Source organism: Hippocampus guttulatus, chromosome 12 (assembly GCF_054856545.1).
Source record: "Hippocampus guttulatus isolate MCC_2025c chromosome 12, RoL_Hgut_1.0, whole genome shotgun sequence".
Lineage (NCBI taxonomy): Eukaryota > Metazoa > Chordata > Actinopteri > Syngnathiformes > Syngnathidae > Hippocampus > Hippocampus guttulatus.
Window position 1 is genome coordinate 14,986,100 of NC_141272.1, and position 23,527 is coordinate 15,009,626.

The 23,527-nt window shown below is 41.0% G+C and overlaps 3 protein-coding genes across 5 annotated transcripts; all 3 read left to right on the top strand.

Moving 5' to 3' along the window:
* The first annotated feature begins 1,211 nt into the window (after positions 1–1,211).
* Positions 1,212–8,501, top strand: aldoca (aldolase C, fructose-bisphosphate, a). Of its 2 annotated transcripts, XM_086125835.1 has the most exons (9): positions 1,212–1,217; positions 2,283–2,412; positions 2,840–3,051; positions 3,360–3,414; positions 3,856–4,016; positions 4,994–5,077; positions 5,149–5,323; positions 5,894–6,093; positions 7,149–8,501. In XM_086125835.1, the coding sequence occupies exons 2-9, from the start codon at positions 2,301–2,303 to the stop codon at positions 7,239–7,241; spliced, it is 1,092 nt and encodes a 363-aa protein (XP_085981961.1). In that variant the 5' UTR covers positions 1,212–1,217; positions 2,283–2,300; the 3' UTR covers positions 7,242–8,501. The 2 variants fall into 2 exon arrangements, with proteins under 2 accessions (XP_085981961.1, XP_085981963.1); XM_086125837.1 differs by lacking the exon at positions 1,212–1,217 and having other exon boundaries at positions 2,280–2,408.
* A 906-nt stretch (positions 8,502–9,407) lies between these two features.
* Positions 9,408–14,186, top strand: srsf1a (serine and arginine rich splicing factor 1a). 2 transcript variants are annotated; one of them, XR_015102433.1, is made up of 6 exons: positions 9,408–9,816; positions 10,856–11,046; positions 11,746–11,918; positions 12,097–13,500; positions 13,775–13,850; positions 13,976–14,186. XR_015102433.1 is itself a non-coding variant. In XM_086125232.1 (4 exons), exons 1-4 carry the CDS (start codon positions 9,626–9,628, stop codon positions 12,310–12,312), a joined length of 771 nt encoding a protein of 256 aa, XP_085981358.1. In that variant the 5' UTR covers positions 9,408–9,625; the 3' UTR covers positions 12,313–14,186. The 2 variants fall into 2 exon arrangements, 1 of the variants encoding a protein (XP_085981358.1); XM_086125232.1 differs by having other exon boundaries at positions 12,097–14,186.
* Positions 14,187–14,664: 478 nt separating this feature from the next.
* Positions 14,665–17,496, top strand: dynll2a (dynein, light chain, LC8-type 2a). Its single transcript, XM_086125233.1, has 3 exons — positions 14,665–14,815; positions 15,197–15,376; positions 15,825–17,496. The coding sequence occupies exons 2-3, from the start codon at positions 15,245–15,247 to the stop codon at positions 15,960–15,962; spliced, it is 270 nt and encodes an 89-aa protein (XP_085981359.1). The 5' UTR covers positions 14,665–14,815; positions 15,197–15,244; the 3' UTR covers positions 15,963–17,496.
* Positions 17,497–23,527: the final 6,031 nt, after the last annotated feature.

Sequence of the window (23,527 nt, forward strand, 5' to 3'; positions counted from 1 at the left end):
CTAAAGGCCGAAAAGAGACAAGACTTAGTCGCCGCTTATATAAGGCCAAACTGGGAACCAAATTTTGTGTTTTGCAGAATGCACCATCGGCTTGTTTAACTGACATTTTCACATTCAAACTATGACGGTAGAGAAGAAGGCTAAAATCATCTTCATGTCATTTTCCCTGTTTTCTCAATGGCTCTGCCTTGGTCAGAAGGATTCGTGGTGCCATCCGATAGTCCGCGTGTCTTGGCAGGGTCTCTCTTGACCTCATTGGCACCAACCTTATTAATTAAAGGTTAAAATTAATTTTAAAAAAATACAATACATCTTTATTTATATAGCGCTTTCACAACAGCTGCAGCTGTAACAAAGCGCCTTACAGAATATTCATTCATTCATTCATTCATTTTCCGAACCGCTTAATCCTCACTAGGGTCGCGGGGGTGCTGGAGCCTATCCCAGCCGTCTTCGGGCAGTGGGCGGGGGACACCCTGAACCGGTTGCCAGCCAATCGCAGGGCACACAGAGACGAACAACCATGCGCACTCACACTCACACCAAGGGACAATTTAGCGTGTTCAATCAGCCTGCCATGCATGTTTTTGGAACGTGGGAGGAAACCGGAGTACCCGGAGAAAACCCACGCAGGCCCGGGAGAACATGCAAACTCCACACAGGGAGGCCGGAGCTGGAATTGAACCCGGTACCTCTGCACTGTGAAGTCGACGTGCATAAAATAACAAAACTGGTAATATAACATGGTAAAAAAGTTTTGGAATTTTGATTTTTCATTGACGGTTGAAACCTCGCTTGAGTTGATGAATTGCTTTGAGACTGTTTAAAAGCCCTATGAGGATTCCAGGGAGAGGCCCCAAATAGCAGGAGGGTTGACCACAGCCTCCCATGGGACATTTGAGATAATTAGAATAGAAATAGCAATGCGGCTAAAGGCGCAAAGTGGGTTGCTTTAGGCTGCTTAATTCAATAGTTTGTCCATGGATCTCTTTTTAAATGTGATATTTGACATTTACTGTTGATAATGTTGCATTTACTTCACAGCCAAGTGCCTTTTGTTTTATTATTGTCACATCTGGAAAACAGCAATGATTGCGTACAATTTTGATGCCCTTTTTTGGTGTGACACGTGAAGATCAAGCTCCGCCCACAATGCAGGATTCGTTGAAAAGGCGCCCGCCGTCGTTCCAGTTCGTCCCGCTTCACTTCCTGTCAAGGTAGGAACTAATTTCTGCTCCTTTTTTGTTTCCCCAGATGAAACAATCCTTTGACCAAACTAGAAAGTGGCATTTCAAGCCGCCAAAGATAATTTGATTTTAAATACAAACAAACCGAAAACCTATTCATTTCGAAAAAAAAAATGTATGTTTGATATTTTACGCGTTTTATTTTTAGAATGTGTATGTAATATTTGAAATACTGCATGTATTGAAATATCTTGTGAGAATCTGTGAAATATTTTTTATTGACGCTGCTGTTGATTTTACTACATTAAAAAAAATGTAAAACAAAATTTAAAAATGGAAAAAAAATATTGAATCGACTATATACAAGGTCCGCTGTATTTGTTTAATGAATTAATGTATTTATTTCATGTTATATTTATTGGCTTCTTGTTGCTACTTTTAATTCAAAATTAAATTAGATTTGTTTGGAGGATAAGTGGTTTGGAAAAGGGTTTGATGGATCTATTTGTCAAATGTCATTGAAAAAAAATGTTTTGTAAAATCGTTTTATCTGGTTTTCATTTCTGCTTTAAGTTTTGAAATTTTAAGGATTCATTCTCTAAAATATAAGTAAATCTTTTTAAATAAGTTATTTATTGAAAAGCAATTTGCATATTTATTTTGTTTAAAAAAGTCTTAATTTATAATTTTAAAATCTGAGACCCATATTTCATATTAAAGTGGATCTTGCATACACCACTATACACAATACAGTAACAATAGTTTCGTTATCAATCATTAAATATGAGATGTATTTTTATGAACTGGACAGTAAACCACGCTATATTGTGGTTCAACTTTTTCTGGTCCCCCACGAAATTGCAGATCTTCCAGTTCAGATATATATACAGTATATATATATATATATTTTTTTTTTTTTTTTACCTTGACAACCCGATAATATACAACAAATTTGAACACCAATGCAAAATAGCCAATTCACTATTTACAGTGTACATCAATAGCAGCTAAGGACTGATTTTCAACACACCAATACATTTAGCCAGACTGTGTTTTTTTTAAAAATTGATTATTCAGTAGCGCCGTCTATTGAAGGTAGCACAGTTGGTCAACATGACGCACCAGTTCACCGCCTTGACTGAGGCTCAGAAAAAGGAACTCCATGAGACCGCCATGCGCATCGTCCCTCCGGGGAAGGGCATTCTGGCTGCAGACGAGTCAGTAGGTACGTATACCCAACTCCACGACGGTAAAATGATTTTCAACAGTGGGGAGAGGGGGTGGGCACCTAATCGAATAAATGTACTTTCAGCTGTTTATTGAACGGGACAAGCAGCCGAACATAAAAATACACAATGAAAACACTCACAAGGATCATGGAGCAGACGTTTGTGCGGGAAAAAAGGCCACAGAGATGGAGTTTGATGGTGCTTTTTTTTGGGTTGCTTGAAGGGATAAGGGTTAAAATAGTTTTGGATGGCCATGGATATTTGTTCACCAAAATGATTTTTCAATTTTAGTTTTTCTTTTTTTTTTTGTTAGTTTTCATGAACTATTTGCATAATAACCTTGGAAGACATCAATGGCCTTTCATTTTATTTCAATGTGGAAAATAATACTGCGTGACTTTTGAGCATGGGTATTTGTGGCAGGTAGCATGGCCAAGCGTCTAGCCCAGGTGGGCGTGGAGAACACGGAGGAGAACCGTCGTCAGTTCCGCCAAATACTGTTCAACGCTGACGACCGCGTTATCAGCTGCATCGGCGGGGTCATTTTCTTCCACGAGACGCTCTACCAGCACTCGGACGGCGGGGTCAGCTTTGTCAAGATGATTCGAGATAGAGGCATCCTGGTTGGCATCAAGGTACATTTACAAAGTTAGGGCAGTGGTGTCCAAACTACAGCCCGAGAGCCATTTGCCGCCCACCATCCATTTTTTTAGTGGCTTTTCGAGGCACTCTTAAAATTGGTGGATAAAAAAATCCCAAATTGGGCAAAATAGCTAACCCAGTACTGGGTCCAAAATGGATTCAACAAGGCGTAAAAAAAGTACTTTAAAGATATTTTCTACCCACCTCATAAGAGTGGAATATAAAGATGCTGATTAGACAGCATGACTATTGCACTGATGTGGACGCTCATAGACACGCGTCTTTGTCTTTTGTTGATTAGGTTGACAAGGGAGTTGTTCCTTTGGCAGGAACCTGCGGAGAAACCACTACCCAGGGTGAGTACTGGATACGTACCAGACCGTTTCTTGTACACTGAAGGCAGAATTCCCTTATAGATTGCGTGGTTTTTGCGTGGTGCTAACTGGTAAGATAAAATTGAACAAAGCCCGGGCAGAGGGTGAAATGTATCACTAAGTTGGCAAGCAGAATGTGTCTCGGTCCACCAATGGTATTTGCGCATATTTAAATAAGGGAAGAAGTATATATTTGGCGGACAAATTGCCTACCTCTGTGCAAATTAGCCTCACTAATAAACATCGTCTAATTCACTTACGCCAATACTAATAACCTTGGTGTAAAATTGGCGATGAATCTACTCATATGAAGCCCATTTAGAAAGAGGGAACGCATTGACAGAGCAATGAGAGGGAATGCTTCGGCATATACATATACTCCGACATGTCGTGCAAAATTATGACAAAAACATTCACCCATAGGTCTGGACGGCTTGTCAGAGCGCTGCGCCCAGTACAAAAAAGACGGTGCTTCCTTCGCCAAGTGGCGCTGCGTGATGAAGATCGGCGACACCAACCCATCCAAGCTGGCCATCAGCGAGAACGCCAAGGTCTTGGCTCGGTACGCCAGCATCTGCCAGCAGGTGAGTGTACCCACGTAAATGGACCTTTTCACCATGACATCACAACTCCTTTCGGATGGCGCCACTACCTTCCCTTTTGCCATACTTTGAAAGTAGAAAGCGTCAGTCAAATAAACTGTTTGAGTATCGAATTGTCTTTTATGCGAGAGATGCACACCTGTACACGCAAACTAATGAATTGGTCTCAGGATAGCATCAACCGGTCTCAGGATAGCCCAATCAAAAATAAATAAATAAATAAATATCGGTTGCTGATGATTTGTTGTTCCTTCCAATTTGTTTAACTTAAATAGTTTGGGCTGTGGATAACTTTTTCATGATGTTACATGCTGTACTAATGAACATGACAGAAGCATCCGTACATAATCAAATCGAATCGAATCGTAATCCAGACGCCATTCATGTTCACGTCAGTGAATGACGTTCGAATCGATTCGCAGCTTGGAGTCTTCTACCCCCCCTCCCCACCCCAAAAAACACTCACACATAGTCCATCATATCAAAAATCCAGTTTCTCAAAATGGTAAATGGAGTGCTCTTACATGGCACGTGATCTTCATCATACGTTTACAAAGCCATATTCATTCATCTCATTCAAACATATCGGAGTGTGGCCTACAATGTATCAACCCACAAAAAGGTTTTCCTTTTAGTTTAAAATAACTTACGGCTACTTTACTTACTTTACATGCATCTGCTGAAATGTAGCGTGCACATAGCCTTTCACGCATCCGCACTCCCCGCATAGATGCAGTAGAACACACATATGGAGACCTGAGTGCCATCCAAATATTCCTCTCTAACAACAATATGCTATTACCAATTCTGACCCGAATGCGAACATTCTGATTCGGAGTTTTCATTGGCCAGTGTTGCTATAGCTTGGGTCTCATTTGGGACCCGCAAACATAATTTTGGTTGTAAATACAACATTTTATTTGGCTTTTCCATCTGCGACATTGTGATGCCTCATCCAGCAAGGCATGGTGCCCGTCATCGAGCCCGAACTCTTACCCGACGGAGAACATGACCTGAAGCGCTGCCAGTACATCACTGAGAAGGTGAGCAACCGATGTCTCACATCTGTGAGTTCAAGACATATAACCAATGAAAATATTGTATTGGAGTTCAGGTGCTGACGGCGGTTTACGAAGCCATGTCGGACCACCACGTGTACCTGGAGGGCACGCTGCTCAAACCCAACATGGTCACACCGGGACATGGCTGCAGCAAAAAGTACAGCCCGGAGGACGTCGCAATGGCAACTCTCACCGCCTTGCGCCGCACAGTTCCTCCGGCAGTGGCAGGTCAGTAAACCGTAACCGTAACCCAGAGGTGTACAAAACCACTCCTCAAGGGCGTATATCTTGCATGTTTTAGATCAGGTGTTGGTAACCAAAAATGTTGAAAGACCCATACTGGACCAAAAAAAATAAAAAAACACAAATATGTCTGGAGCCGCAAAAGAATTAAAAGCCTTATATAAGCCTTATAATGAAGGCAACACATGCTGTATGTATTTATATTAGCTAAGTTAGCTTAATATCAAATAAGCCAAATTTAAAAATATATATATATTTTCCTCCCCGATCTCTTTCCATTTTCAAACATTTTTGAAAGGATTCCAGGGAACCACTAGGGGGGGCGCTAAAGAGTCACATGCGGCTCCAGAGCCGCGGATTGCCGACCCCCGTTTTAGATGTTTCCCTCTTCCAACACACCTGATTCAAATGATCAGTCCGCTTTGCAGAAGCTTAATACAAATTGAATCAGGTGTGTTGGTCGAGAGGGACATCTCTCACACGCTCGATAGGGGCTCTCATGGAGTGGACTTGGGCACCCTCGGTCTACGCTAAACATGTTACTTTCCCGGGTAGGCGTGGCCTTCCTATCAGGGGGCCAGAGCGAAGAGGAAGCGTCCGTGCACCTGAACGCCATCAACAACTGCCCCCTGGCTAAACCCTGGACCCTCACCTTTTCCTTCGGCCGCGCCCTGCAGGCCTCGGCGCTGCGGGCCTGGCGTGGACACAAGGAGAATGAGAAGGCCGCTACAGAGCAGTTCATCAGGAGGGCCGAGGTCAGAGGGTGAAAAAATATTCACATGTTGCTCTCATGTTCAAGGACAGATCTATTTTGTTTTTTGGCTTGTCCCGTTTGCAGTTGCCCCCTATATTCCCTCACTACTTCGATCAACCTTCTCTTTGGTCACACTTGCAAACCTTCACCGCTCATTGAGATGCCGGTTTAAAGGCCGCGTCTCACATGAGCGGGTCGCAACGGTCGCAAAGATATTCACCAATAATTTTAAGTGGTCTCAAACAGTTTCTCGAGTCACAAAGAAATTTTGAACATGTTCAACATTTGATGGGAGCAAGAAAATATGTTTGTGACCATTAAAATGGTTTGGGAATGTCTGGTGAAAATCTTTGCAACTGTTTGCAACACTGAATGAAGCATGACAAAAAAACTATATTCGCTACATGCACCCACACTTGCAATCCTTTGTTGTTCTGTGAGATACGGGCTTAAGTGATTCAAGTCCACTCTCGCTACTTCAGAATCAGAAACAGAATTGTCTTTATTGGCCAAGTATGTAGAACACACAAGGAATTTGTCTCCAGTAGTACAGGCTGCACAAGTGTCATCGTACTTCTCCCTGTCGTCTTACTGTCCCCCTCCACATCTCTCTTTCATGCACAAACAGTATATTATAACGTTCTAATCTTAATTCCTCTTCTTTTCAGTGCATGGCTCCCTCTTTCTAAATGTTCCTCCAGCTGCTCTTTGCTTGCTCTTTGCAACAAGATGGCGGGAAAGCCATTCAATGTATTAGACGAGGCTATGGCCTGACTCAATGAAGCTCCTCCCTCACTTCAACACGTGTAGTGACCACAACAAGCCACCGCATGACGTCCGAGTAATATTTTTATATTAGACATAGCTTTGGCCTGAGCAGTTCAGTTTTTTTGGCCTAAGAGTCGCATGTACATATCCGTTTTTGAGTGTTGTGAAGTTAAAAATAAAAGGTGGTCAGAAAAATAAATACCCAGCCGCAATCCGCAGCACTCTACAAACACACAGTACATATGTGAATTCAGCTGATGGTGTTCTGTGTGTGTGTGTTTGTGTCAGGTCAACAGTTTGGCGTGTCGAGGAAAGTACAAGGGCGCCGACAGCTATGCAGATTCTGCACACGGCGTCTATGGATCCTGTTACTCATACTAAACACGGTCATAGAGCTGAGACTCCACTGCCACATAAACGTGAATAGATATTGTGATATACTGTAGTAAGTATTACTTGAAATTTTCTTCATCATTTTGTCTTGGAGGTCACATATTTCTGAAACAAGATGTTGGTGAATACAAATCCTTGCTTAAATCCCCATGAAACCCTTACTTGAGACACTAAAAGGACCTTTAAACTCAACTTTCAAAGACTAACCAATGTTTAAACCCGCAATTTGAAACTCTCAACATGCTTAAAACCTCACCGACTTGAAACCATTTCCCTGATTTTAAACAGGAATTATAATAACCCAGATATTAAATGATACGATCAAATCTTACTTTGACATATTAATCCAGACTTGAAACCAGTATTTGAGATGCTAACACTTCCTTAAAACCCTAAACCTAGCTTGAAATCTTAATTTAAACCATAACCGTCAAATTGAAACCCAAACTGTGGCTCGAGACCCTAATCGTGTCTTTTTAAAACCCCAAATTGAAACTCTAAACTTTATTTTAAACAGCAGCCCCGATTTACAATCCAATTCCTGATTTGACATGTTAATTTGAAACCAAAATCAATTATATTAAATGCTCATATGAAATCCTACCTTGAAACCCAAACGCTTGTTTGAAACCCTAATTTGAAACTCCAACCCTTGTTTAAAACCTTGACCCATCCTTGGACCCATAACTTGAAACTCTAAAAGTGTCTTTAACGCTACTATACTGTAAAACCCCAACTAAGGCTAAATCCTTGATTTGAAACATTAATTTGAAACTGTAACACAGATACACCAATGGTTAACGTCTTTAGGCGTTTTAGAACATTTCAATAATCTTGATAATTATGCTCTTAAAGGTTCTTTAAATAATTTTAGAAAACAACTTTTAATTTATCTTCTTTTCTTTTAAATATCTTTGCCTTAAATGTCGTGTCATTATGTGATGCTCATTTAGTTACCTTCAGTATGAAATGTGCTGTATAAAAACTCTACTTTGAAGCCCCAAGATTGGATTTAAATCTTAATTTAAAACCATAATGCTTGAAAGCAGAACCCACATTAAAACTCAATCGAGTAATGAAATCCAAATTTGAGAACTCTAAACTTAGCCTCACATGAAACCTGGAATAGAAATTCATCGGTTGTAATAAAATTGGTGTTCCTGCATCCTTTGATAGAAAAACAATCAGTCTGTGTGTATATAGTTTCAGAGACTCCATTACAAATAAAAGTGTTCAGATGAAGCCAGACTTTTGGACGTTTTGCTTTTCTCCAAGTACAGTACACTCAGTCCTGTGTTGCTTTCGAGACCACTGCAGTGTAATCAGAGTCTAAGAGTATGAATGCCCATTAAAACCATGAGCTATCATCAGCTTCCTCTGACACCAAGTTCGCATAAAATCCACGCAACATTGAACAAGGAAGCCATTTGTTATTTTTATTTGAGACTTTTGTTCACGCTGTATCGTTAGCCCCCAACGTTGGCGGCATTTGGACATCTTGATTTTCGGTTTTTTTTCTGGGCAGTATTACTACAGCGCCACTCACAGGCTCACTTTACAAACTACAATTTTTTGTTGTGTTTTCTTATGCACAGATATTTCCTGAAATTTGTTGCTATGATTGATATTTTGAAAATTAATGTTAAGGAATTATATAGGATAAGAAGTATGACTACAATAGAATACTCATCAAATCAGCTAAATAAACCACTACCTCGTGGTTTGATAGGGATTTAGTTAAAACCACACATTGACTGTGGTCAGTTTTAAATCAAAGTGCATTAGGTTTGAATGGCACTTTTCACAGAGAGAACGCACAAGTGCATAGAAGTATGTAAGTCATACAAGTATAAAATACAGAATAACAATAATAGCATAGTGTGTATTTTTATATATTAGCAGCCGTTTATGCAAACGCAATGAATAGTTGGAGTTTTTGTCTGATGTTGCAATTGTCAACTTAAGCTCTTTTAAAATATAATTAAAATACATTCAATATTCATCTTTAGGCTCTATATCGGCCACGTTTAATCAATTCACCGCATGGCCTGCTTTGTACATGTACTGACGTGAATGGTCATCGACTTCTATCTTTATTAGTGGCGAACTACTTTTTGGTACGTGGATGTAGTTGAGTTCCCGAGCCACGCCGGAAGTTCGGTGAGTGGCGGAGGGAGGGAGGCCGAGGCGAGTCCGCAACTTGTGGATAACCGCAAACAAAACATCGATAAGCCGCGTGATTAACCCTTCCACTGCTTGCGGGGACGTGTGCGCTCGGACTATACGGCCAGTGTTTTTTTTTTCACTTTTCCTTTTTATTTATTTTTTTAAACTAAACCCGTCTAGCAGGAGAGAACGAGCCCCATCTACGAATGATGTCTGGCGTCGTGCGAGGCCCGGCGGGGAATAACGATTGCCGAATTTACGTGGGCAACCTCCCGCCCGATATCCGCACCAAAGACGTGGAGGAAGTCTTCTACAAGTACGGCAACATTCGAGACATCGACCTAAAAAACCGCAGAGGAGGACCGCCGTTCGCTTTTATTGAGTTCGAAGACCCAAGGTAAAGTGCTATTGATAGCTTAGTTTTTTTTAGGCAGCGAGCCGCCATTTTGTGGCTAACTGCCAACTATTTATTCACGGGCCAAGACGACTCACTGGACCTGCTGCACAGTTTTACTTTAATCTTACTGCATTTCCTTATTTTGCAGCATAAATGGGAACATAATTTTTAACTCACTGCCACAATACCAATCAACGTTTGCACCGTGTGTGCTGAGAACTGTTTCTCTTTGTGTAGGTTTTCCGTTTCCCAGGTAATGGGAATCCATTCAAAGGTTGAATTGAGGCAACTTGATTCTTACTATTGGTTGGAATTGTTGTGTTTAGTACAGTATATGAATGAGGTAACTATCCTATTACGCCAACAAGTAGTTCGTCAAATTACTGCCCCCAACAAAGGGAATAAACGCAAAGAAACCAGGATTTTACACAAGTAAATGTTGTGGAATTGCATTTGACCAAATTCCTGACTAAAACAACTACAGTTCTCATTTAATCAATTGCAGTACTTGGATACATGAGATGTTACGATTTAAGGACGGTACTTTTAGAGTATAACAATTCGGTTAGGTTAAATTAAATCGATTCATCAAACCAAATTGGTTTTTGTTACACTGATAAGATAACTGGCCCAGTCTACAAGCTTTGGGAGTTACAAGCAGTCACCTAGTCACTTTTGTTTTCCATTTGTGTTTTGTGAGCTAGTTAGTGGGGGGAGTGTAATAAAACCATTTAAGTGGCTGTAATGTCCTCACACATGGGCAAGGAGAGCTATATATTTTGCCAAGATTTGTGATATAAAACAAATTATGCATGAATAAGGTACCCTTCCATTAAATTTGCTTGGATTACCTCTTAACACCCATCAATTCCGTCGAAAAACTTCCAATTTGGCGTATTTAAAAATTATCCTCAGTTAACATCCCTTGGAAATGCACCACAAATTGTCCAACCCCTCTGCAACCCATCCAAAAAGAGAGAAGACATGGTTTTAATGCTCACATTTTCACTGTGACTTACATACTCCATTTTGTGGATAGGGATGCTGGGGATGCCGTTTACGGCCGGGATGGATACGACTACGATGGCTACCGGCTGCGCGTTGAGTTCCCCCGGAGCGGGAGGGGCTCTAGAGGCAGCAGTTTGGGCGGGGCCGGCGGCGGAGGCGGAGCCCCGAGAGGCCGGTATGGGCCCCCATCCAGACGCTCTGAGTATCGGGTGGTTGTGTCCGGTAAGCCTGATGCGTTGTCGTGCTTTGCTGCTGACATTGACCTAACACTTTGGAACCCTAACCCTGGACTCTGGTTCGAAGCCCGAATTTGAAAGTAACCGTATTTTGAAACTCTAATTTGCCTTCCCACAATCTTAAAAACATTACCACCTAGGATAAATGATTGTGTCAAACGGCCCGTGCGCGTGTGAAAGAGCGCGAGTGCGCTCGTGAGAGCGTTCCCAATGTGGTGAAAGTACCCGAATAGACCATGTTACATGTGCAGCAAGCGTGTGAAATATTTTGATTCTGCTGTCCCCGAGTGTGCTTTAAGCTGTTTACTGACACCCCAGCTGGAGTTAACTGTAAAACTAAACGGATGCCAAAAAGAACAACACACATTGTGTCTCTAAAAAGAGACATGTTTCGTTTTAAAATGGTTGCCGGTGCACATGTTACGAAATACGATGCCTGGAACCTGGAACAAGTCTCATGACTTGTAAAAATTAAAATAGAACAATCGCGTAAGATAAAATAAACACCATAAAGAGATCAGGGAGATGCCTGGTGATGGTTTGAATGTGTGTAAAGATGCAAATCAGCAAAGGTGTGGCGGCAGCAGAATGAAAATGCAAGAGGCTTTAATTTCACATGGTATTTCCAGGGTCATTTTGTACTTGTCTACATGGTGAAATGATGTTGGCCATCTTGTGTTTGCAGGACTCCCTCAGAGCGGCAGCTGGCAGGACCTGAAGGACCACATGCGCGAGGCCGGCGACGTGTGCTATGCCGACGTGTACCGAGACGGGACCGGTGTTGTAGAGTTTGTGCGCAAGGAAGACATGACCTATGCCGTCCGAAAGCTGGACAACTCCAAATTCCGTTCGCACGAGGTATGTTGGTAGCACTTTGGTCTCTTGGCACTGTGGATTTGTGTGGTGTGCCAAGTGAGGTGAGTAGCCCTTTCCGTCAAACACACACTTAAACACACCACAACTCCACCCGTCCGCCATCCATACCCCCATCTATGCCCTTCCACCTACAATGTGCAGTTGTCTTGTGTGCCGCCAGGGAGAGACAGCGTACGTTCGCGTGAAATTAGACGGTCCCCGCAGCCCGAGTTACGGACGATCCCCCTCCCGCAGCCGCGGCAGCCGGAGCAGGAGCCGCAGTCGCACCCCCAGCCGCAGCAGGAGCCGGAGCCGCAGCGACTCCAGAGGACGCGGACGGGCGTCGCCACGCTACTCGCCGCGACACAGCTGCTCTCGATCACGATCGCGCTCCTAGAAAACCTGGTGGCGTTCATCCCTTTTCGCCCTACCTCCCTCCCGCCCTGTGATGTAACTAGGGTTGCAAAGCGGCGGGGAATTCTGTCACATTTCTCGGAGGTTTCTAGTAAATTTCCATGGGAAGTCAAGATGGGGGAATTTTGCAAAGGTGTTTTTATCAACCATTTTGTTGTGTCATGAGCAGACATTCATACAGAATATTACAGTTTAGCATTTCAACTGATTTTATTTGTGGCTAAATTGTTTTTCCAAGTTACATTTTATTGGAGTCATTGAAGAACAACAACAAAAAAAGTTAAGTTGCCTTCTGACCAAACACAAAAAAATGCCCCATCACCACAAAAGGCCAATTTAAAATGTTAAAAGGGAGTTTGTCATTTGCAAATCGGGTGTTTATCTTTAAAGAGGCTTCTTTCTCTTGTTTTTTGTCAGACATGCCGTGGTTGCTTTTGCATCAAATTGGAGCCAAAACAGATAGCTGAATTTGCCCCAACCGACAAATCATCTGTGCTACTTGTCAAGCAAGTCATGATGACCAATTAAACAAATTTGACCCCCACCCCCCCAAAAATGTCTGTGCAAACTCCCCATTTTGATCTGAAGAGCCCCTCTGTCCCTTCCCAATAAAATCAGATAATCTGTATTGAAGATTTGCAAAGTTTTTTAACTTAATTTGCAAGAAATCCAGTTGTATGGTTGTAGTAAAATACAATTCCACACCACTTTTAAGTTAATTGAGAGCCGTCCCGCAGGTTACTAAGACCCTGCTTTAGTCCTGTTGATCATTCCCACAAATTCTATTCATTCCTTTGGAAAGTTACCATAAAAAAATCCCCGAATTTTGCAACCCTAGATGTAACCCCAACACTTTTCCAATTTCTTTTTATTTGCTGTCCTTCTAGATGGGATTGGTATGTAGTTGTTCCCCCCCGCCCCAACCCAAAAAAAACCCACGCAAAAATGTTGAGCCACACAATGTTTTGAGATTTAAAAAAAAAAAAGAGGGTGGGTGGATTGTTGTCATTGGATATTTCATCAGAGACACCAACGCTTTAACTATATTTTACCTTGTGTCTTCCTTTAGACATCTGAAGAGAAGGATTAAAGTGATTTGGAATAAAAACCCGATTGTGGTGGAGCACATTTCATTTGTATGGTCAGGATAGGACATCAAATGGAGGCCATGGTATGCTTCACATTCTGTCAATTCTTGTCATTGCTTTATTCTTGTCGTGCATGTCATAGAATTGAAACATGCCTCTTTGGCCTGTGACACAAAAAGTGTTGTGATGTATGTGTAACATATTTGCTGTTATGTGTAAATGAAAAATCCGACTTGTGTTAGGGAATTTTTTTTCTACCTGCTCTCTTGCATTTTAAAAAATATTTTTTTTTGTCCCCAATTTTTTGTACATTGTGTTCTAATGGTCTGCCTCTGATTTTCTTCCTGGTATTTCAAGGTTTTGATTGGAGAGGAGTGGCTCAGTGGATCGCAATCCTTTGGAGCTGGATCGATTTTTAGGAAAGGGATAATAGGCAAGGATGGATGATCGGGAACGGGATCAGTTTTCCAGGATTTCCCAGCAAAATTTTCAGAACTAATTAATAGGGGACCTCCCGGAGCAACTTTAAAAACATTTTTTTTGTTTGTTTTTTAATAGCCTGCCATCTGCCTATCTTTTATGAAGTCTTTCGGTGATAATGACGAGAAAAACAGAGGACCAGGAAGTTGGATCAAAGGATGGAATCGTAGATGCCTGGTATGCGGGGAAAATTTGGGGAGGGTTTCATATGGGGTACTAGTTTGAGTGTTGGTTTCTTTGCTTAATCCTTTTTTCTTCTAGCATTTTCAATAAAACATCTTCAAGAAGACCCCTAATGCCTCCTTGATTTTATTTGTGACAGTAAGCTTGTACAGTAGCAATTGCATCAGGCAAGCAATGTTTTGAAAAACAAGCTAGCACATTGATGGAGGCGGCCTTAAAAATGTGCGTGTCTATGCAATATATAGATAAATATTTGTGTGTGTGTTTACACGTATTCTTTTGGAGTGACACCTTATGATTATGAAAAATAGCCTTCTGGCTAACTGCTATATTTACTTTGATCATTATGTACTGTCCCTGATATAAATTAGAAAAAAAAATGAGTTTATTAAAAATATTTTAGTCAAAATTTATCAAACTAAAAAAAAGAAAGAAAAGAGATTGTCTTTTTACGTCATGGGCCAATGTTGCATTGTGGGAGGAAATAAGATGCCGACATAGACCGGCTGATGGAAAACGCCCGCACAGCGCGGGAAGGCGGTGTGACTGGCCAATAGGAAGCCTGGCCCCCAATGAAGGGGTGGGGCGTGTCGCTAGAGCAAGCGAGAGTAGCGCAAACGTACCTATCTACCCGAAGACCAGTTTGCTTAAAAAACCCCAACGGCAATTAAAAGACAAACTTTCCGACCAGCGCTCGAATTTGGGACGCTTCGTGACCTTTCCTCTCAAACAAAGGTAAGCTAATATGTTTTATTAATTTGAAGGGCTAGACTGAATTGAATGTTTACAGTTTGACGTTTTTATTACAAAACTCGTGAGATACGTGTGTAACGGTTGTTAGACAATAGTGAATACTGAATGTGCTTCTCTGCTGAATTGATTTGGCGAAGTAATTCCACTCCACCTGTATCAAGTTTCCCCAAGTCATGTCTGTGTTGTGTTAAAAGGAAGTAAGTTTTAAAACGCAGGAACGACTTGGCTATGTTTTTAGCGAGAGGCTACATGTTTTAGCTCAGCCGTTCAAACAGTCGTCTTGCATTTGGTTCACGTCATTTTTGCGTGTGTGTATGTTGACGTCCACGCCGTCATAATGTGCGTGCTCCCTCTTCCTCCCAGGCTCCAACATCCTCCTGCTCTTCCTCTTCCTCACCCTCGTCCACCGTCATGACTGACAGGAAGGCCGTCATCAAGAACGCAGACATGTCGGAGGACATGCAGCAGGACGCCGTGGACTGCGCCACGCAGGCCATGGAGAAGTACAACATCGAGAAGGACATTGCAGCCTACATCAAGAAGGTGACTGGAGGGACGCTGAGTCACTTTTCAAGAAAGTCAAAGAAAATGCTTCTCCTCACTTACTACAACAGACAGCTATTCAAAAGCATCTTTCTATATGCATTAGTCTGAATGTCAAACATCAGTCACTATAGTTCGATGGGTATTCAAATAGTGTTTTTCTGAATCATTTAGTCTTGACTACAATGTTTCAAATGTATCGATGAGCCTTGACGTCAAAATTGTACATCAGTCACTACAGATAGCCACCGAAAAAGCTGCTTTCTTGTATGATTTTGTCTTGATGTCAACACACCGCATCAGTCACTACAGTGGTCAGTTATTCAATAATGTTTTTCTTCACATACACATATCACAGAAAGGCTCATGCATAGAGGAGAAAATTGCTTTTGAACAGCTGTCCTCTGTAGTGACTGTTGCTGATATTTGTCTTTTGGTGTTTTGTCAGGAATTTGACAAGAAGTATAACCCCACTTGGCACTGCATCGTGGGTCGAAACTTCGGCAGCTACGTGACACACGAGACCAAACATTTCATCTACTTCTACTTAGGCCAAGTCGCCATCTTGCTCTTCAAGTCGGGCTGAGACCTTTTTTTTTAATCCTTTGTTCCCCTCCCTTTTGGTTATGTTTTTGCTCCTCAAAGCTATCTGAGGCTAACGCATCTCATTCTCTAATAATAATGACAACATCATGTAATGATGCAGCGCTGCATGCGCGACACCTTTATTTCGTCTATGTGACATCGGTTATCAGTTGCCGGTTCAATGCAACTCGTACTTTTAATTTTTGTTAACCTCGCTCAATTCTGTGGTGTTGGCCAGTTAAAATGGTGGCCGCTGATCGTGCAACAAGGGAAGGCTGTAGAACGTGCTAGTTTTATTTGAAAAGTATTGATGGACGTGATTCTTGCAACAATTAGTGCTAATTTGTTTACATGAAGAAAAAAAAGTTGTAGGAACATTTTCTTTGACCGTTGTTGACCAGTTTTCGAAGTTGTGATGTCAAAACAATGCCACATCATAGCAATTAACAATTACAGTGCTCCACCTTGGGTGAATACATTTCTCCAGGTTTCTTTGAAATTTGATGACTAATGTCACAGCTATCACAAATATTCATGGTATTGAATCATCATTTCATCCTATTGATTTGCGCTAATTTTTTTTATTTTAAAATAAAAGTTCAGATATCTTCTAGCAAATGGTTGTAGCATTTAGATTAATGTGCTTTTTGTTGATGAATGCGAACGCTAAAAAAATCTGCATATAAAAACTTCATAACATCTCAACAATGACAGCAAATATATTTAACAACGGAACAACTACTGAGCTTTACTTTGATTGAGTATATCTGAACCTTTTATAGTTTGCTTGAACAACGAATATCATCATCTTCTTGAAACATCTTTCTATCTTAATTAGAGCAGTTATTTTCTTTGTTGCATCAAAACATCACATCTTAATGATGAGCGCTAATCTGTTTATTTGGGACAGGATATCTGAACTTTTCTATGATTCATACGTTTGTGTGACTACTTCCCCCACAATGTGAAAAAATGTTCTCAAGCACTTTAGTTTGTTGCCTCAAACATCAGCCTTGTTGAATGAGCCTTTTGCGAGACTTTTTACCATGTTATGTTTCTGCATGTTTTCCTAATGAATGGGAGAATTCTGTTATTTTTCATTAGGTATGCTAATAAAACCAACACACACGACATATTGGATATAGCCTGAAATATTTTTTGTTTAAAACGTCTGCAGCTAGCATGGGTCAAGCACTGATGTGGTTTAACATTTCGCCGCGTTTTAGTTCTGTCCGCAAAGACCAAGCATTTTGACTTTGTACCTCGTTGTATCCAAATAACTTGTTTAATGCAATGCTAACACGAGCTAAACGTTACTGTTCCTTTTTTTCCCTTGTTTTCAAAAAGGAAGTCTTCCTCTTCCTTAACGGATCGTTTGCCTCCGGCATGTTGTTGTTGTTGCTGTTGTAAATATTGCAGCTGCTCCTCGCACAAAGCGCATTCGGCTTGGGAACAGTCGCTCATCATTTACAATTAGCTGTAACCAAAACAGCGTAGAAAACACGAGGAAATAAAAATAATTGTTGACTTATAAACTGGTCTCTTGTGTTGTTTGCACTGAATTATTATTTAGGAATCAAATCAACAACAATCATGGTCGGATTTTTTTCTGTGTGACAGCCTTTTTCTCCCGGTCGTTTGCGCTCTCCCGCAATATTGTACCAATCCCTTTCCCCATCTTCCATCTTGAGTCTGTATAATTCCAACATCATTCAAATGACTTTTCTGCTGAATGTGTCGCTTGAGGTAGTCCAGCTTCCATTTGGCCCGTATTTTTCCTTCGGAAAATTTGCTAACAGCGTAAACTTTGCTGCATGTTTTGCAGAGCAGACCTTTCTCACTCGAAAAAGAAAATATCTCACCCAGTTTCACTGCTTGTTCTTATTTGCACATACTCTGACAGCCACTCCAACTTAAAAGAACAGCAGTTCATTCTTATTTTGGTTTGGGGAGTCGACACCTGTCATTCACTGAATTACACAGCAAATTGATACAGAATAAAAAGTTACATATCTAATTCATTTACAGTGCGTTCACTGCGCTGGATAGGTTTTCTTGTGCGCTGAGAGCGTGCGACCAGTACGCAGTTACGCAGCTTCGAGGGAACATTGTTGCCGTTGCATCTCCGGTAAACTTAAAACTAAATGAAAGATACCTTTCATTGTATTGCCTCGCGTCGGAAACTTCGCTTGTCTCGAAGCATAAGGCAATTTCCTAGCTACTGCTGCTCCCTACCGGTATGGAAGAGTACTATATGATTATTATTCCAGGCGATCGACCGCACAGGCATACATATTGTTTGAGTTCCCACGGCACACCTGACAAGTGTGCCGCGACACAGGGTTTGAAAAACATTGCCATGGACATTCACTAGATAAAATCGAAAACACTGTGGCGATTGCCTTGATACTGAAGTGAGCGCAAGTGAAGATGTGCACGTGAATTTTGATTGTGATTAGTCGTCGTTTTGTAACTTTCAGCCACATTAAGCTTCTTTATATGCACATTCAGTGTTTTAGACTGTTCCCTCAACAAATAGTATTCCATTTGTTTTTCCATTGGAAAGATAATACTTAACTGCCGTGGACAATTAGCATTAGCTTAGCATAGACTTTTTGGCCAAGCGCAACAGATTCTGCTCGTCATCCAAATGACTGATTTCTCCCTTCCCTACGGAGGAAAACATTTTAGAACAAGTGAGTAAACGATGACAGTGGGCGTATTTGAATACAATCAATGAACCAAAACGTCGGACGGCTCCAGGACAAAATGCCAAAGGAGACAAAAAGCCAAGTAAAACAAAGGTCAATGCGTGTGGGTTGAAAACAGCTAATTGCATCATTTAACTCATCAGTATGCATTACTGCTCATCAGTAGCAGAACTGATTCATTTGTATTTTCTCAATTACTTGTTTTAATGAAAATGTCAGGTCAATCATGGAATTCAAAACTATGTTTTGAATGTTGTCTTTATTTGCTGAAAAAGTAACACCTGGTTGAGTGATAAAAATGAACGACAAAAAGGTGTGCTTCTTTTTTCTAAAATAGAAAAAAATAATTTATCTTGTAATTTTTGTATTGCAATTTTGTATGTTGTTTGTGATGTGGGAACTGAAAAAAAATGTCTTTAATCTCGTAACGTCTGTCTGCCTATCTGTCTTTTTTTCCGTGTGGCCTCAATACAGTACTCCCTGCAGCTCAGTATCCTGACCACAAGACAGCAGCCTTGTCCTTCGCCCACTCATTCCGAAGGTCCTTTCCACGCACACACGCGTATATATATGTGTGTGTGTGTGAAACTAACATTTATTTTGTGAATGCAAACACTTTGTTTTTCTTCTTCTTCCTACTCACAATCTTGCTGCTGTAGACTGTAAATTTCCCCAGTGTGGAGCAAATAAAGGATATCTTATCTTATATATCTATCTATCTATCTATCTATCTATCTATCTATCTATCTATCTATCTATCTATCTATCTATCTATATATATATATATATATATATATATATATATATATATATATATATACTATCTATCGATCTCTCTTTCCCTCCAACATTTTGAAACTGAGTTCCTTCTTAGGTACTGATGAATACGAAGTGCCCTCACTTTAATACACACTTTTGAAATACCAAATTTTGTCAAATTGTCAAATTACTTTACTCACATAACTATGAATAATGTTATTTATCTTTGTGAAGACTGACTGTCAGTGACAAATCATTTAATAATCATCATCATCATCATAATTTAAAAATGATTTTTTTATTTGTCAGTAACAATCATCAACAGTGATACGACAAGGAAATCTCTGCAAGTGTTTATATTTTCAAAAGATTGTTTCCGCACCTAGAAAATCACAATGTCCCATCACTGCTTTTAGAACAGACACCATGTTGGTGACCCCTGATTTAAACTTCGAGAGTTATTGCCATCAATGATTCAGTTAAATATGATGTTTAGCACTTTATTGTACAGCTGATGCAGTGGACGCGAGCGTGGCGTTGGCTGCCATTCACTGGTCAGCTCTTGTTGGGATCAAAAATGGCGTCAAAACCAATATAACTGACAATAGCTGTCCACTGTCATGAGGTTTTTGCAATGTCTTTACAATATGATTTGGTAAAATCCAAAATATGCGACACATTTTTCAGCTAATAATACCTGAGAAAGATTTCATACAAATCCCACTCAAAGGTTAATGGACGTCCTGTTGTAAGTTAAGAATCGATGATAGTGTCTGAATGAATGAACGTGTTTTTGTCCTTGTGTGTAGGGCACCCAGAGGGGGTGGGCGGGGACCAGACATGGTTCATAAATGACCCCCCCCCCCTCCCTCTCCCTACTCGGTCTGCTTTGTCGCACCATGGTGCAAGTCTGTTAGGCAGTCACCCCGTGCGGTTTCGTTCAGGTGCAGTATCGCTCACATGCCATTAGGCTCATTAATGGAGCCATTCAACAGATTAAGGAAGGAACTAAAGGCCCCCACCTTGGGAGACATTTGCATTGTTGCAATATCTTGTTGACTTTTCGTTGTTACTAAGACACCAAAACCCCAGCACATGGTTCATTGCAGAACTAGAGGACAATTTAGGTGCCAAGATTTTTTTGGAAAAACATACCATTTATTTGCAAATTTTTGTGATGGTTTCAAGAAAAATTGGAAATAAACTATCATCATCAGCCTAAAAAAATCATTTACGCTTTTTTCAAAATATTTTATTGGTCGCATCATATATTTTGCCCAATGATAGATACACACTCAAACAGTATCTCAAATCAACTTTCCCCATTGAAATGTATGTAAATTCCATGAATCTGCTTCAAGCACCCTCCAAAACACAGAGCACAAATTGTGGAAAACATACAACTCCTACCTGCTTCATTCTTCCTCTGCATATTTATGCTGTCATAAAAGCTGCAAAATATTTTGAGTGTCAAGAGATGCTCAATCAATGCGACGCTATGTTTTTAACTTTTGAAACATCATCGGCCAATGTGTGCATTAACTTGCATGAGCGTGTGACCAACATTCACTACGGGCTAATATTTCCCACAATGCCAGGCTCCGGTGGCTAACTAAGCCCAAAAGTTGCATATATCCTGAGGTTGTTTTGGCTCGCCAATGGTTTGCATTCAGACCTGAAATAAACTGCATGAGTCCATTTCGAAGCCCACCAAGACCACCTCAAAAAGTGGGTCTCGGTCCAGTTGTTTGATTTGAACCCAGGAATCATTTTTTGTGTATTCTCCCCTGCATAAAAGGTCCAAACCAGCGTGGAAAACGAAGCCTGGTCCATTTAAAGTAGACAACTGTTCAGATGAGAATACACCCTTAGTTAATCTTCACAGACGATAAAGAAGAATGGCCATTGAGTGTTGTTTTATTTTCAGTCAACATTGTTTGTGTTCCAATATCCATTGCTTAAAGTGTTATAACGCTAGTGGTTAGCCTGTCTGTGGCGTTTTGCATTGCTTGCTAGCACTGAGCTAAACTGACTTCTTTTAGGCAAAGGTGCGAGGTTGTTGGTTATATGAATATTTTTTTTCTGGTCATATGAGTGACAGGGTTGCACTGTTTTGAGTAGTACACTCATGAAAAAGTATGAACTACAGAAGAGCTAGAGCAGGTCTAGGTCTAGGGCAGGGGTCAAAAACTCCGTTCCTCGAGCATCCCTATCCTGTGTCTTTTCGATTTTTCTTTCCTTCAACACACCAAATTTAAATGATTAGGATCACTTGAGGACCGGAGTTGGTGACTCCTGGTCAAGAGCAATTATGTCTTTTTTTTCTTCCTCTTGGTGGCTAAAAAGGGTTTCATGGCAGTGTGGTATGTGTGTTGAGAGACACAGCTTCAGAGCTTTTATATCTAAAAAAAACATTTCCACTCAGCACAGCACAACTTCAATATAAAATCCTCTTACCAAAGGATGATTTTTCTTCAAGAGAGAAAGAGTGGAGAGAGGAAAAAAATGTGCCTCTAATCTCATTTTCAAGCACATTTCCACGATTGACGTAGCAGCCAATCAGAAATCCGTTGCTTGGCGGAGGTAACGAGCGTCTTTTCACCAAAGCCAATGTTGTGCGATCCTCTCGTAAAGCTTTATGGCTTTATGTTACCCAACATCACATGCCTGCCCGCGGTACCGCGATAGGGCGAGAGATAAGAGCACAATGTCACCCAAACCAAGACGTCGGAATCGATGGCTGAGGTTTTTTTAAAGGTGCCTTTTCGAAAGAAAACAGACTTCCGGGCGGCACGGTGGCCGACGGGTTAACACGTCCGCCTCACAGTGCAGTGGTGTAGGGTTTGATCGAGACTCTGGCCTGCGTGCGTTTTCTCCAGGTACTCCAGTTTCCTCCCACATTCCAAAAAAAGCATACTCCTTAGGTTAATGGAACACTCTAAATTGTCCCTAAGTGTGAGTGTAATTGTTGTTCGTCTATGTGTGCCCTGCGATTGGCTGGCAACAATTTTAGGATGTACCCCTACGACTGTCCGAATACAGATGGGATAGACTCCAGTATGCTCGCGACCCTAATGAGGATAAGCGGATCAGATAATGGATGGATGGACAGACTTTCATCTTGATCTTCAGACTATCAAAGAAGAGAGAGACCTGTATGGATATTTTAACACATGTAGACAGATAATATAACAATACTTAGATATATATTCTTTATCCACAGTGAGGAATGACTAATTATTACTGCAGTTTACAGAGGAGTAACTTGTGACCGTCTCAATGTGCTGTACATCCCCATGTCTGTATTGTAGTGACTCCAGGTGGCCATGGTACGCCATGTTTTTTTTTTCGGGGGGGGGGGGGCTGGGTTGACTGAAATGGATTCATGGCATTTCCATTGATTTCACTGGGGAAAGATTTTATTTTAAATTTTGTTCTCGAATCAAACTTCATCATGCATTCATTCTAAAGTAGATACTTCAAGCTTCTGTGCTGTACTTGAGTATTTGTTATTGTGCCAATTTTTGCTCATTCCATCTGAAAACAGATATGGATACTTTCTTCTCCTTACTTTGTACATATAGGCTCGTCATCTTTTTCAACCTCCGCTGATGATGACATGCCATGCAAAAGGATGTCGATAGAATGAGTGAAAGTCAAGCACTGTTTAGATCTTGGGCGCATACAGTATAAGGTAGTGAAAAGAGGGACAGCAGCGACATGGAGGAACCTGAAACTGGGATCATTAATGAGATTGGTACCAAGTACCAAGTGTGAGTACTTTTGCTTCATCTGAGTGCTTGTATAATTCATGTGTTTATGATAAGTGGATGATCTTATCCTTGACAGCAGCGGGATTACGAGGTGATGAGGTGATGGTCCATAAAGGGTTTGGCTCCGATAAGAAAGCTTTTGTTTGAGTGAGGGGAGGAAGACTCCAGCACCTTTCCATGACTTCAAACACACGACGGAAAAAAACCCACATAGTATGTATGATTCTGTGATCCGATGGGATGTACTGTACAAATGTTGACATGTTTGTCACATGTTGTGTGTCACGTGTGCTATGAGCTCTAACCATAAAAAGGTGGCGGCC